The sequence below is a fragment of the Heloderma suspectum genome, chromosome 5 (genome assembly GCF_057233095.1).
Source record: "Heloderma suspectum isolate Gila_16-S chromosome 5, 16-S_ref, whole genome shotgun sequence".
Taxonomy (NCBI): domain Eukaryota; kingdom Metazoa; phylum Chordata; class Lepidosauria; order Squamata; family Helodermatidae; genus Heloderma; species Heloderma suspectum.
Genome location: NC_139462.1, coordinates 186024799 through 186038161, shown reverse-complemented (window position 1 = coordinate 186038161; position 13363 = coordinate 186024799). Strand labels below are relative to the sequence as shown.

General features: G+C 42.1%; 1 protein-coding gene across 2 annotated transcripts in view; it reads right to left on the bottom strand.

Moving 5' to 3' along the window:
* LOC146344947 (diacylglycerol kinase beta) overlaps positions 1-13363 on the bottom strand; it is a 325000-nt gene that overhangs the window by 257227 nt on the left and 54410 nt on the right. For both annotated transcript variants that reach the window (XR_014792619.1, XM_084860457.1), the window contains exon 9: positions 13009-13128. Coding sequence is in view for 1 of the 2 variants with exons in the window: in XM_084860457.1 (XP_084716583.1) it covers positions 13009-13128 (120 nt within the window). In the remaining variant the exon portion in view is untranslated. The remainder of the gene's footprint in view (positions 1-13008; positions 13129-13363) is intronic.

The following is a 13363-nucleotide window of genomic DNA, read 5'->3' as shown; positions in this document are numbered from 1 at the left end:
TAGTACATGCCGTGGTCTCCTCTCGTTTAGACTACTGTAATGCTCTCTACGTGGGGTTACCCTGAAAGACGGTTCGGAAGCTGCAGCTGGTACAGAACACAGCATCTCACCTGATTAAAGGCAGCTGCCAGCATGATCACATCACTCCGGTGCTGAAGGAGTTGCACTGGTTACCAGTTGTTTTCCAGGCCAAATTCAAGGTGTTGGTTTTGACCTTTAAAACCCTATATGGTTCCAGCCCAGCCTATCTCAAGGAGCACCTCCAGCAACACCAGACAGGCAGCTGAACAAGATCAGCCTCAGATGGCCTTCTCTCTGTCCCATCAACCAGGACAGCTAGGCTGGTGAGGACGAGGGAGAGGGCCTTCTCTGTGGTGGCCCCCACTCTATGGAACTCCCTTCCTAGGGAACTCCGCCATGCCCCTTCTTTAATGAGCTTCCGCTAGGCATTAAAACGTGGTTGTTCAGGCAGGCATTTGGGGTAGGTTAGGGTATTTTCAGAAATATGATGGTTTAATGTAGAATTTTATTGTTTTAAAACTGTTGTATTGTACATCTCCCAGAGTGGTCGGGTGACCGGCCAGATAGGTGATTAAGAAATTAGATAGATAGATAGATAGATAGATAGATAGATAGATAGATAGATAGAATAGACAGACAGACAGACAGACGAGCTGCAGCACTACTGTTAAAGTTTTAATATGTGCTGCAGGATTGCTAAGCATTTTTCTCTTTCTTCTACTGCCTTGTTTTATTTTTAGCTAGCATGTACGCTTCAAAGAAAAGCTAAGGAGGAGATCCTTCTTTTACTAAATCCTCATATTAAGAGGAAATAGACAAAGTAATAAAAAAAAGCAGACCAACCATTCTAGGTTATGCAGGAACACTGGCATGCATAAAGTTCTAACTCAAAGAGTAGGTTCTTTGCGATGCTCCCTAAAGCAGTTTCTGAAGCAGTTTCTCAAAATAATTAAAGCTACTCCGTCCTGTGGAAAATCCAAGGAACAGCAATAAAGTTGAATCCTCAGCCTTAGAGGAAATCTTTCTTCGGAAAATAAAATTTGGTAATCAGCCTGCCTCGGTTAAACTTCACTGAATCTGACACAGAGTATATAGGAAAGTAGCCTACACTTTCTACCCTACATTCATAAACTAGCCTACATTAATTTTTTATCCCCATGACTAGTTTTCATCTTGAGGTTATTAATTTTTAAACTGGAATAAAAACACATGCTGCCTATGTTTCCCAATGCTGAACAAGGGTGGGACTCCCAAATTTGTAATATAATTTACAACCATTAGGTATTTATATCTAATATGTGCATCCTTACACTACTTCAAATATATCCCCTGCCAAACGAGGTTAGACTATCCATCATTCTAGCCAAGTTTACTGTCTAATACAGGCCAATACTGAGCGTTCCAGAGGGAGTGCACAGTGGTAATCACTGTGGCATTAATCTTACTTATCTGTCTCATCCCTGTGGACTAATTCAGTAACAACTCTCTGGACTTTGAACCTAAATTTCCATAAGCCAAGTATTTTTTTAAGGGCAATAATTTTAAACACTTGATCATAGGATTACTTGTTACAAGTACCTACCTTACAAGGCTTTGAAATATTGTATCATCTTAGGCAATACAGCAGCAGTAGCTGTAGTGCAAGTCTGACATCTAGTGGCAGGGGAAGAGAACACAAGCTACAAATGTTGAAAATAATCCCAAAGTACTGTGGGTTTGCCCATTTTTATTTAAGGGTTGTTGTTGTTGTTTTTAACCAGACTAAAATTCATGTTAGTGAAAGAGTGTGCCAGCTTTTAAGATGCACAGCATACTTTAGCAGATAAAATGGCAAGACACCTGAATTCTCAGTAGTATTTTATACATTCTATATATTTGAAAACACGATTTACTAAGGGTGCAACCCTATGCATGTTTAGACACAAAAAAATCCTCCAACTCCCAGCATGCCCCAGCCAGCATGGGAGTTGTAGGACTTCTTTCTGTCTAAACATGCATAGGATTGTACCCTAAAATGCTAATTCAAACATATGGCCAGCCCCATATAATTATCTTGGAAGCATGGGTGCAGAGCTAGCTTCAGTTTTGTTGGGGCTCATAACACGAGTGCCCTCTGATGAGCCCCCACTTACACCAATGGGTCCCACTGGGCTTACCGGACTGTGATGGTGGGTAAGCAGCAGCACTATAATCAATGGGTCCAAATCACCATTTTAATTTCCCACAATGGTGCTGACACAGCATCACTCTAGAGTACAGACGTATTTTGTTAAGTCCATTCCGTCTGTGTTTCGCAGAACATCGAGTGTCTTTCGCTCATTGGCAGAATCAGATTTTTTGCACAAGAATTTTGATCCTCTTTGCAAATGCCCCACCGCAAAGTAAAAAAAAACAAACATCCACAGGTCTGCTGACTCAGATTAAGATGGTGGAAACTGCGGGTTAGGTTCACTGAATCCACTGAGGATTTCTCCAACATCCCTACTCCAGAGCATTATGGGAAATTAAAGGGGGGAATCACACCTAGCCACCAAGGCCAGGCATCAACACAGTGGTGAGCACTGGGGCCCCAGCAGCTGTTTGAGGGTGCCGCATACTGACACACGCCCTGCATGGGTGGCTAACGGACCAGGCTCGCACGGAGAGGTCATCTGTCTGTGAACCAGTGCCTCCATGAGACTGGTGTATTAAGCAACCGTCCCACTTCTCATAATGCTGTCAGCAGTTGTATGAACCCCTGCTGTGCCATTTTTGATAGCTGTGTAGATAAAACACATGCGTGGGTGCCTGGTCACATACATGGAGACTTCAAAGGAGCCCAGCCCTGAGAGAAATCCTGCAGCGGCCTGCATTCTCCCAAATCAGTCACACAGGGGGTGCACATACACAGCAGCCCAAAGACTCTTATACCTGGTACGCCTAACATCTCATTTATGACGAGGGATGGGCGAGGATTTCTTTTCAGTTCAGTTTTGATAAGAATTTACCAAAATTCATGACATTCTCCATATTTGGGACAAAAAGAACATAAGGTGTTTAAAAAAAAAAAAAATCATTCATTCAGGCCCCAGGGTTTGAATGCTTTGTTTTTAAAAGTGTGGGTTTGAATGCTTGTGTACTTAACCACAATAGTGCTTAATATGGGTTGCCACCTCTTTTTTCAACTCATCTTTAACAGCTACATGGCAGGCAGGTGCATCATGTTCCTCTCCATTTCGGGGATAGTTGTTCCTATTGAATTTGGCTAGTGGAGATGGCAGAGAATTTCATTTCAGTTCGGTTTTGATAAAAATGTAGCAACATTTACAATGTTCTTCACATTTGGGAGGGAAAGAACGGGCTTTAAAAAAAAAATGAGAGGCAGTAAAACTGACAGATTCTCCCATCCCTACTTGTGACGCTGCACTGGTATAGCAATTGGTCCACCTCATCAAAAGGTGAACCTTACATGTTCTCTTCCCCAGTGGCATCGAAAGGTAGAGTGTAGCCAGTGAAGCTCTCCTGAGCCAGGCTGAGATAAGGACTTTGGAGGCTTGAAAAAGCCAATCTCAAACAAGATACAAGCCTTTAAAGCCCTCCAGTTCCGCTCTGGTTCAGATAAAAATCCTGGCTTCCTTCCCTACCAACCCTCCCCAAAAGCAGACGCCACCTGTTCTGAGCTGTGTGTCTATAGAGGCAGTTAAACTCACATCCCATCCACTTCTATATAACTCAAAATGTCATCTTTATTTAATCAAAGCATAAACAATAAATATAGGATCAATATTTAGTAACAGAAGGCTGGGGATTGGATGACCTGGATGGATGAAACGCATGAATGAGGTGAATAGATGAGATGGATGGATGAACAGGGTGGCTGGATGAGGTGAAAAAACAATGCAAGGCCAGGCCTGCAGACTGCAATCCAAAGCAGTAGCAGACAACCAGACTCTGAGAGGTTTCTTCCAAACTGAGAAGCAACTGGTGCAAACCAGACAGAAATTCTTTCTAGGGCCAACTAATCAATGCATGAGAACAAGGCCCGATATGTCACTAAGGGATTCAGAGAGGGAAAACTAAAGCACTTAAATGCAGAGCCTTGGGGGCAACATAACAAATAACATAATGCCCAGTTGGGGCAGAACGCTGCCAGTGCCAAAAACATCCTCCCCCCAGTGGGGGCTGGTGGCTTCTATTTCGGTTGGGCTGTGAATCCACTCTGGGTTTCAGTCAGAACCAGACAAAACTCTACAGAAGCTATACAAGGTGCTGGACCTATTTTGGGGATAGGGTTCAGCACCTTGGGTAGCTCCTTTAAGGTTCTTACTGCCTCTGACAGAAAACCAGAATGGATTCACAGTCCCACTGAAATCAGAGCCACCAGCCTAGACTGCATCTCCCCTTCTATTACCTGACAAGTCTGAGAGCTTTCTGCTGCAGTAGTCTGTTGCACTCCAGCCCACTTCCCACCACCATTACTGCTCCCATTTCTGCTTACCAGGTAAGAAAAAGGAAGTGTGTTTTAAGGGGCACTGATAGCACAGGCCTTTGAGGGTGGGAAGGGTTGGTGGCGATTGGGATGAGTAATTTTTCCAAGACTTGGATTAGCTTGGAAAAATGACCCATATTCTTCCAAAGGATTTTCAGAAGAATTAATCCAAGGTGAATTTGGGAAAGCTTACCCTCTTCTATAACATATTTAAACTCTACACACACCTTTCAAAAATAGTGAACAACGCTATCGGAGAGCCATATGCATGTTCTATCTTTATGAATTGTGTAAAATCCATTCTATCTATGTTTCGTGGATTCTCAGGCACCTTTCGTTCCTTCGTCCACCCATTGACAGAATCATTTTTTTGTTTCTGAATTTGGGCAAATTGAAATTTGCAAATTAACATTTGCAAATATGAATTTGCACAAATGTGCATGTGCAAAAATGTGCAAATTCTCCCCAAATGCTCATTTCTACACTTTAGCCTATGGGGGAAATGCACATTTTTGGCCAGGTTTTTTATTTTTATTTATTTTTTGATGAAATTTGTGCAAAATTCCCAAAAGTTAGGAAAACAGTCCACACGTCCACGAATCCACTCAACAGGGGCAAAGCTGGTCCACTACAGAATTTATGGGTCGGATTCATAAAAATCCAAACTCATTTGGTTCTGTTGTGGATTTCTCTGACATCCCTAATTATATATGTAAGAAATTTGTTCCTGAAATCTTCTGTTATTATTTTGAATACTAAGAAAATGATTGGCCTATATAACTGATATAACTACTTTAAATTGAGAAGTGGGAATTATGGCACTCTCAAAAGAAATCTTGTTGGTTTCAGTATTTTTCAATCAGGTAACTTGTACATTTCTTTAAAAGAAAACAGATTTTCCAACAATTAACAGAATCTGGGGGGAAATATTGATTTGACTATAGGAAACATTTAAACTAAGAAGAAATAGTTCCTGCAAATTACGCTATCAAATATTTGATTTGAAATTAAACATCAAATAAGCAAATGGGAACTGGTATTGAATGCAAATTTTAACAACTGAGTAATGGATAAATTTATCATATCTCCGTGTATATGTTAGGAACATGTTGTTGTTGTTGTTGTTCTTCATGAAGTTGTGTCCGACTCTTCGTGACCCCATGGACCATAGCATGCCAGGCCTTCCTGTCCTCCGCTCTCTCCCAGAGTGTGCTTGAGTTCATATTCATCGCATCGGTGATGCTATCTAGCCATCTCATCCTCTGCCGTCCCCTTCTCCTTCTGCCTTCAATCTTTCCCAGCATCAGGGTCTTTTCCAGGGAGTTTTCTCTTCGCATTAGGTGGCCAAAATATTGGAGCTTCAGCTTCAGTATCTGTCCTTCCAATGAGCACTCAGGGTTGATTTCCTTTAGGATGGACTGATTTGACCTCCTTGCAGTCCAGGGGACTCGGTAGAGTCTTCTCCAGCACCACAGTTCGAAAGCATCAATTCTTCGGCGCTCAGCCTTCCTTATAGTCCAGCTCTCACAGCCATACATTGCTACTGGGAAAACCATAGTTTTGATTATACAAATCTTTGTCGGCAAGGTGATGTCTCTGCTTCTTACTATGCTGTCTAGGTTTGCCATAGCTTTCCTCCCAAGGAGCAAGCGTCTTTTAATTTCATGGCTACAGTCACCGTCTGTGGTGATCTTGGAGCCCAAGAAAATAAAATCTGTCACTGCTTCCATTTCTTCCCCTTCCATATGCCAGGAAGTGATGAGGCCAGATGCCATGATCTTTGTTTTTTTAACGTTGAGTTTCAAACCAGCTTTTGCACTCTCCACTCTCACCCTCAACAAGAGACGCTTTAGATCCTCTTCGCTTTCTGCCATTAGGGTGGTATCGTCTGCGTATCTGAGGTTGTTGATAATTCACCCGGCAATCTTAATTCCGACCTGTGATTCATCCAACCCGGCGTTTCCCATGATGTACTCTGCATATAAGTTAAATAAGCAGGGCGACAATATACAGCCTTGTCATACCCCTTTCCCAATTTTGAACCAATCGGTTGTTCCATGTCCGGTTCTTATCGTTGCTTCTTGACCCTCATACAGGTTTCTCAGGAGACAGGTAAGGTGTTCTGGTAGTCCAATCTCTTGAAGACTTTGCTATAGTTTGTTGTGATCCACACAATCAAAGGCTTTAGCGTAGTCAATGAAGCAGAAATAGACATTTTTCTGGAATTCTCTGGCTTTCTCCATGATCCAGCGAATGTTGGCAATTTGATCTGTAGTTCCTCTGTCCCTTTGAAACCCAGCTTGTACTTCCGGTAGTTCTCGGTTCACATACTGCTGAAGCCTAGCTTGTAGGATTTTGAGCATAACCTTGCTGGCATGTGAAATAAGCGCAACTGTACGGTAGTTTGAATACTCTTTGGCATTGCGCTTCTTTGGAATTGGAATGTAAACTGATCTTTTCCAGTCTTGTAGGCACTGTTGAGTGTTCCAAATTTGTTGGCATATTGAGTGCAGCACTTTAACAGCATCATCTTTTAGGATTTTAAATAGCTCAGCTGGAATACTGTCATCTCCGCTAGCTTTGTTGTTAGTAATGCTTCCTAAGGCCCACTTGACTTCACTCTCTAGGATGTCTGGCTCAAGTTCAGTGACCGCACTATCATGGCTATCAGGGACATTCAGATCTTTCCTTTATAGTTCTTCTGTGTATTCTCTCCACCTCTTCTTAATCTCATCTGCTTCTGATAGGTCCCTGCCTTCTTTGTCCTTGATCATGCCCGTCTTTGCACAAAACATTCCCTTGAGATCTCCCATTTTCTTGAAGAGATCTCTAGTCTTTCCCATTCTGTTGTTTTCCTCAATTTCTTTGCATTGTTCATTTAAGAAGGCCTTCTTGTCTCTCCTTGCTATTCTCTGGAAATCTGCATTCAGTTGGGTATATCTTCCCCTTTCTCCCTTGCTTTTCGCTTCCCTTCTTTCCACAGCTACTTGTAAAGCCTCATCAGACAGCCACTTGGCTTTCTTGCATTTCTTTTTCTTTGGGATGGATTTCGTTGCTGCCTCCTGAACAATGTTACGGACCTCTGTCCATAGTTCCTCAGGCACTCTGTCTATCAGGTGTAATCCCTTCAAGCTATTCCTCACCTCCACTGTATATTCATAAGGGATATGATTTAGGTCATACCTGAATGGTTTAGTGGTTTTCCCTACGTTCTTCAATTTAAGCCGAAGGTTTGCAAGAAGCAGCTCATGATCTGAGCCACAGTCAGCTCCAGGTCTTGTTTTTGCTGACTGTATGGAGCTTCTCCATCTTTGGCTGCAAAGGACATAATCAATCTGATTTCGATATTGACCATCTGGTGATGTCCATGTGTAGAGTCGTCTCTTGTGCTGTTGGAAAAGAGTGTTTGTTACGATCACCATGTTCTCTTGGCAAAACTCTATTAGCATTTGTCCTGCTTCACTTTGTATACCAAGGCCATGCTTGCCTGTTATCCCAGTTATTTCTTGACTTCCTACTTTAGCATTCCAATCCTTTATGATGAAGAGGACATCTTTTTTTGGTGTTAGTTCTAGAAGGTGTTGTAGGTCTTCATAGAACCGATCAACCTCAGCTTCTTCGGCCTCAGTGGTTGGGGCATAGATTTGAATTACTGTGATGTTGAATGGTTTGCCTTGGATTCGTACTGAGATCATTCTGTCGTTTTCGAAATTGTACCCCAGTACTGCTTTTCCCACCCTTTTGTTGACTATGAGTGCTACTCCATTTCTTCTAAGGGATTCTTGCCCACAATAATAGATATGATGGTCACCTGAATTAAATTCGCCCATGCCTGTCCATTTGAGTTCGCTGATTCCCAAGATGTCGATGTTCAATCTTGCCATCTCATGTTTGACCAACTCCAGCTTACCTTGATTCATTGATCTTGCATTCCAGATTCCTAAACAATATTGTTCTTTTCAACATCGGACTTTCTTTTCACTACCAGACACATCCACAGCTGAGTGTCCTTTCGGCTTTGGCCCAGCCGCTTCACTCTTTCTGGCGCTACTTGGACATTCCCTCTGCTCTTCCCCAGTACTTTATTGGACACCTTCCGACCTGAGGGGCTCATCTTCCTGCGTCATATCTTTAAGCCTTATGATACGTTCCATGGGTTTTCTTGGCAAGAATACTGGAGTGGGTTGCCATTTCCTTCTCCAGTGGACCACATTTTGTCAGAACTCTCCACCATGACGGGTCCGTCTTGGGTGGCCCTGCACAGCATAGCTTATGGCTTCACTGAGTTACGCAAGCCCCTTCGCCACAACAAGGCAGTGATCCATGAAGGGGGTTAGGAACATAGGGAACCAGAAACACAGGAACCTGGAACAATTGGTCCTTCTACCCTGATTAGAAGTGACGCTCCTGGATTTTGGACAGGAGTCATACTCAGCCCTACCTGGAGACTCCAAGGGTTGACCATTTGCAGGCAAATATTCTGCTGTACCACTGAACTACAGACCTTGGCACAAGACTATCTAACTAATCAAGCAAACAAGCATAGTTGTTAATGTTGAAAATATCAAAGGGATATTGAATAATTTATTCATGGATAATGGAATACAGTAAAGGTAGAAAAGATTTCTTGGGTGAATATAAGGGAAAATAATGAATATAATGAAGTTTGTGAATGCTTTCTAATGACTTTTACAAATAGAACAGGAAAAAATAACTTATGACAGTACATGCATTATGTAAATATGACCTAGTTAATTAATCAATTAAAATGTAATTGTATTGTATTTTAATTGTTTTGTTTGGCATCCTAATTGCAGTCATAAGGGTGGCATATAAATGCAATTATAATAATAATTATTACTATTATTAGTCAGTTCGCAGCTGCTCTGCGGGCAAATTTGCCATCTATTCCAGTAAGAGCTTTGCCTGCAGAGAAGCTGCAAAAGCATGAAAAATGGAGAAATAATACAGTGCTGATGGAAAATAAGATAAAAAGCTTTATTTCACAGTCAGATAGATTATTTTCATGTATGCCCCTTTAATATATGTGCTTCCATTTATGTATATATTTCTCTACTGAAAAAGCTGCTGAATCAGTAAGAGAACTACATTTTTAAAGGTTTATATACAGACTAGAGAATGCTAGCTTTGGGTTTTTGAGAGACAGAGAGGGAGGGAGGGAGTTAAACATTACCATCACTGCAAAATCTTTCAACAACAACAACAACAACAACAACAACAGAGAAGGTCATGGAGATGGGCCAGGGTGAGATATATTGGGAATCATCTAAATCACATGATTGGCCCTTATGTGTTTGTTTTTTCTTTATTAAGATGCAGCCATGTGGTGCCTGATCCAGATCAGGACCATGGTGTGGGGGAAAGGACTTAAACCCTCTGTCCCTGCCATGGTCCCTCTCTGGATTGCTCCTCCTCCCACACATCTGCTACTTGCATCGGGATGGAAGCTCCCTTTGGTGACAATGACAACCTTCCTCCCAGAGATGGAGACCATGGCAGGGGGAAATGATCAATGCTTCCTCCCTCCACATGGTGGTAAAAATCCTGAATGTCCTCCCAGAGTTGCTTTTTAGTAGAGCAAAAACCAAGCATGCCAGGCACAATCACAGGATTAACTCCACATCTAGTTTGGTCCTTAGTCAATCTATGTGACCGAGGGCACAATCCTCTTACTTCTGCAACCAATGCTCACGAGCCTCCAGACTCAGAGATAGCGACCACCCAATAAAGAGCAGGGGCACTGGCGGCAGCAATCATCACCTCCGCCGCTCCTCCTGCTCTGCATGTTAGTTAAATGGGTTCGTCAGAGGAGACAGGAAAGAGGCTGGAGAGGCTTTGGGATAGCTTGTGTCCTGCCTCTCCAGTCCCCTCCCTGCCCACCAGAACATCCCCTCTACCCCCTCAATCATGTTGCTTTTCTGACCTTGGAGAAGCAGCCAGCATGGTCCTCTCTGCACCAGCTGTGAGGAGGAGGAGGGAGAAAGGAGTGTGGATTCCCAGCTCCAAGTTCTGAACACCATCTCCAATCGTGGATCTGGGAATCAGAAGTATTCTACGGCTCCCCAGACCCTAGGGGCCATAGGATTGCTCTCCCAAACACTTAATAATGTTAAGTTCCACTCATCTGGAATTGACCCAGTTCACATGATCAAAACAAGCCACAAGCTCATTTAAATTGGTGGTGTGTGCCGGTGGCCATTAGCCTAATTACCCATCTGGGCGCAGCTTGTCAAGTCGTCTGAACCTGGGTGGTATGGCTGTTGGAGAGGAAAACAACCTGCAGATAACCCATGGCCTGTTGTTGGGTTGTTTGAAGGTTTTCACCTTCAAACAAGCCATGCTGCCCAAGTTTGGATGACACGGCAAGCTGCACCCAGGTGGGTAATTAGGCAAATGGCACCTGGCACGTGCCACAACTTAAGCAAGCCATGGTGGCTTGTTTAAGCTGCTGTGGCTAATTTGATCATGTCAACTGGCCCATTGTATTGTGCTTGTAGTAATGAAGTGTTGTCATAAGCTCTGCAACCGTAGACCTAAGAGGAAGAAGTCAGAGATGGACAGTGCATGAGAAACACAGATGACTTTGCAGCCTTATGCATGTTTATTGAGAAGTAAGTCTACTGAGTTCAATGGGGCTTACCTATATGCTTACCACTATGGTGGGATGTGAGAGAGGGGTTTTTTTTGCTGTGGCACCCCAGTTGTGGAATGCCCTCCCTTTGGAGGCCCAACTGGCGCAGACACTGGTTTCATTTTGGCACCAAGTTAAAACATGGTTTTTTAACCTTTGAGGGCTAATTGGATTCCCTGAGTTTGCACACTGTTTTAACTGTTTTATTGTTTTAGATTTTAAACTGGTATTAGCTAGCTTAATTATTTAATATGTTTTCAGCTATTTAAATTATTTATTGTTTTACACTATTCAGATTGATTTTATCTGCATGCCGCCCTGAGATCCTAATGATATAGGGCAGGATACAAATGTTATAAATAAGTAAGTAAGTAAGTAACTGGGCAAAGGATCACAACCTTCACCTGCATCACACTCTCTCCAGGAGGAAGAAAGAGAAGCTGCTACTATGCCCTGTTACACCACCACCACCACGCACACACACACACACACACACACACCCATCAACTCATCCAGTGTATAGTAGTTGTAGTTTTCTTGTAAAGAAGCCTTTTCTGCTGGAGCAAGCAAACTGCTTCTTTGCAAAGATAGTTGCAGTGATTGATGATGCAGGGATGATTATTCTCCTAATATTCCATTCCAGAAACAAAGGTAAAAAAATAAGCCTCTCTTGAGGTGTAGGCAAGAGAAAGACAGAAGTTACATGACAGAAAGTGGGTGAAGAAAAAAGGAAGGGTGTCAGAAACAGCATGCATCAGGGACGCTGAGTGAGGGACACAGGGGAGATTCACCCCAGCACCAGATTAACTAAACAAGAGAGGTAAGGCTCATGTGTCAGAATCCACTTGGGGGGAAATCTCTGGCTGCAGTCATAATGTCAGTGGAACTTAGGCCTGAACTTCTTAGGGACCGTTTCCTTCATTTGTAAATACTGAGTGTTACTTCCTTGGAAGCACGTTCCACAAAACCAAGAGGATATATTTATAAAAATATTTATATGCTGGTTTTCAGCTTGTAAAGCAGCTCACAACACTAGCCACTGCAATGCTTTTCAATTGGGCACAGATTCCAGGCAAACGCAGCATCTTGTGACAGTGTTATAGAATGTCCTAACTAGGGATGGGTGAGAAATTCGTTAAATTCACATTACAATACGAACTGATCAAATTTGCACTTCCTAAACCTAAACATGAACTAGAATGCATTTAGCCATCAAAATCTGTACTTCTCTGAGATTTCCAGTGCAGTTTGCAAGTTAAAAACTGCACTAAAACGAATTGTACATTTGAAAATGTGTATTCAAAAATGTATATATTTTGGAAAATGTGCACAAGAACACTTTATTTAATGGAAAGATCACTTGCAAAAATGTGTATGTTTGAAAAATGTGTAGAAATAATAGTAAGTTTTGAAACATGTACATAAAAATACATACAAATGTTCATGTGTACTAAAACAAAAATTTGCAAGCCAATGCAAAAATGGGTCAGAACAAATTTAAAAGTGGAAAAATGAGAACCTAAGCAAAATCGAGCTTGACAGATTCACCCATCCCTAGTCCTAACCCTCTGCAAGAGAAAGAGATGCAGACAGATCTCTCCTATGGCTGTTTAGGAGAGCCCTTCTCTCTTCCCGAATTTTCAGATCCTCAAGCAAAAGGAATATCAGTTCCTCAGCCCTAGAATGACAGTTCCCAGGAATCAAAATTGCTGTAACATGTCCAGTAAAAGGTGTCCCTCTGGAAAAAAAAACCCAAAACAAGGACACACAGCCATATGGTGAGTACCCACCAACTGAGACAAGAAAAATACAGTTTCCCCACTACTGTTTAGTGTTATCCTTTGATTATCACTATGGTGGCTCTTACATTCTCCAATCCAAGCAAAACTAAGAGTGGGATTGTAGTCATTCCCCCCTGGATCCATTCTTCCAAGGAAACAGTGCCATCATGGTCATAGTCAATTTCTTCCATCATTTCACGAAGAATCTGTGGAATAAAAAGAAAAATAAACCATTTAGTAAAACAAATGACATCAAGATAGAAAGTATATGTAAAAGCTAAGACCCATTTCTTACACATGGAAATGTGTTCTTTTTAATTTGCTTAATTATTCCAGTTTTATTCTTGTAATACATTTTGTAATTTTGTATAGATTTTATTAATGGCCTTTGGCTTACAAATAAATGGCATCACGCATGGAAACAGAAAGTGATATGCCTCA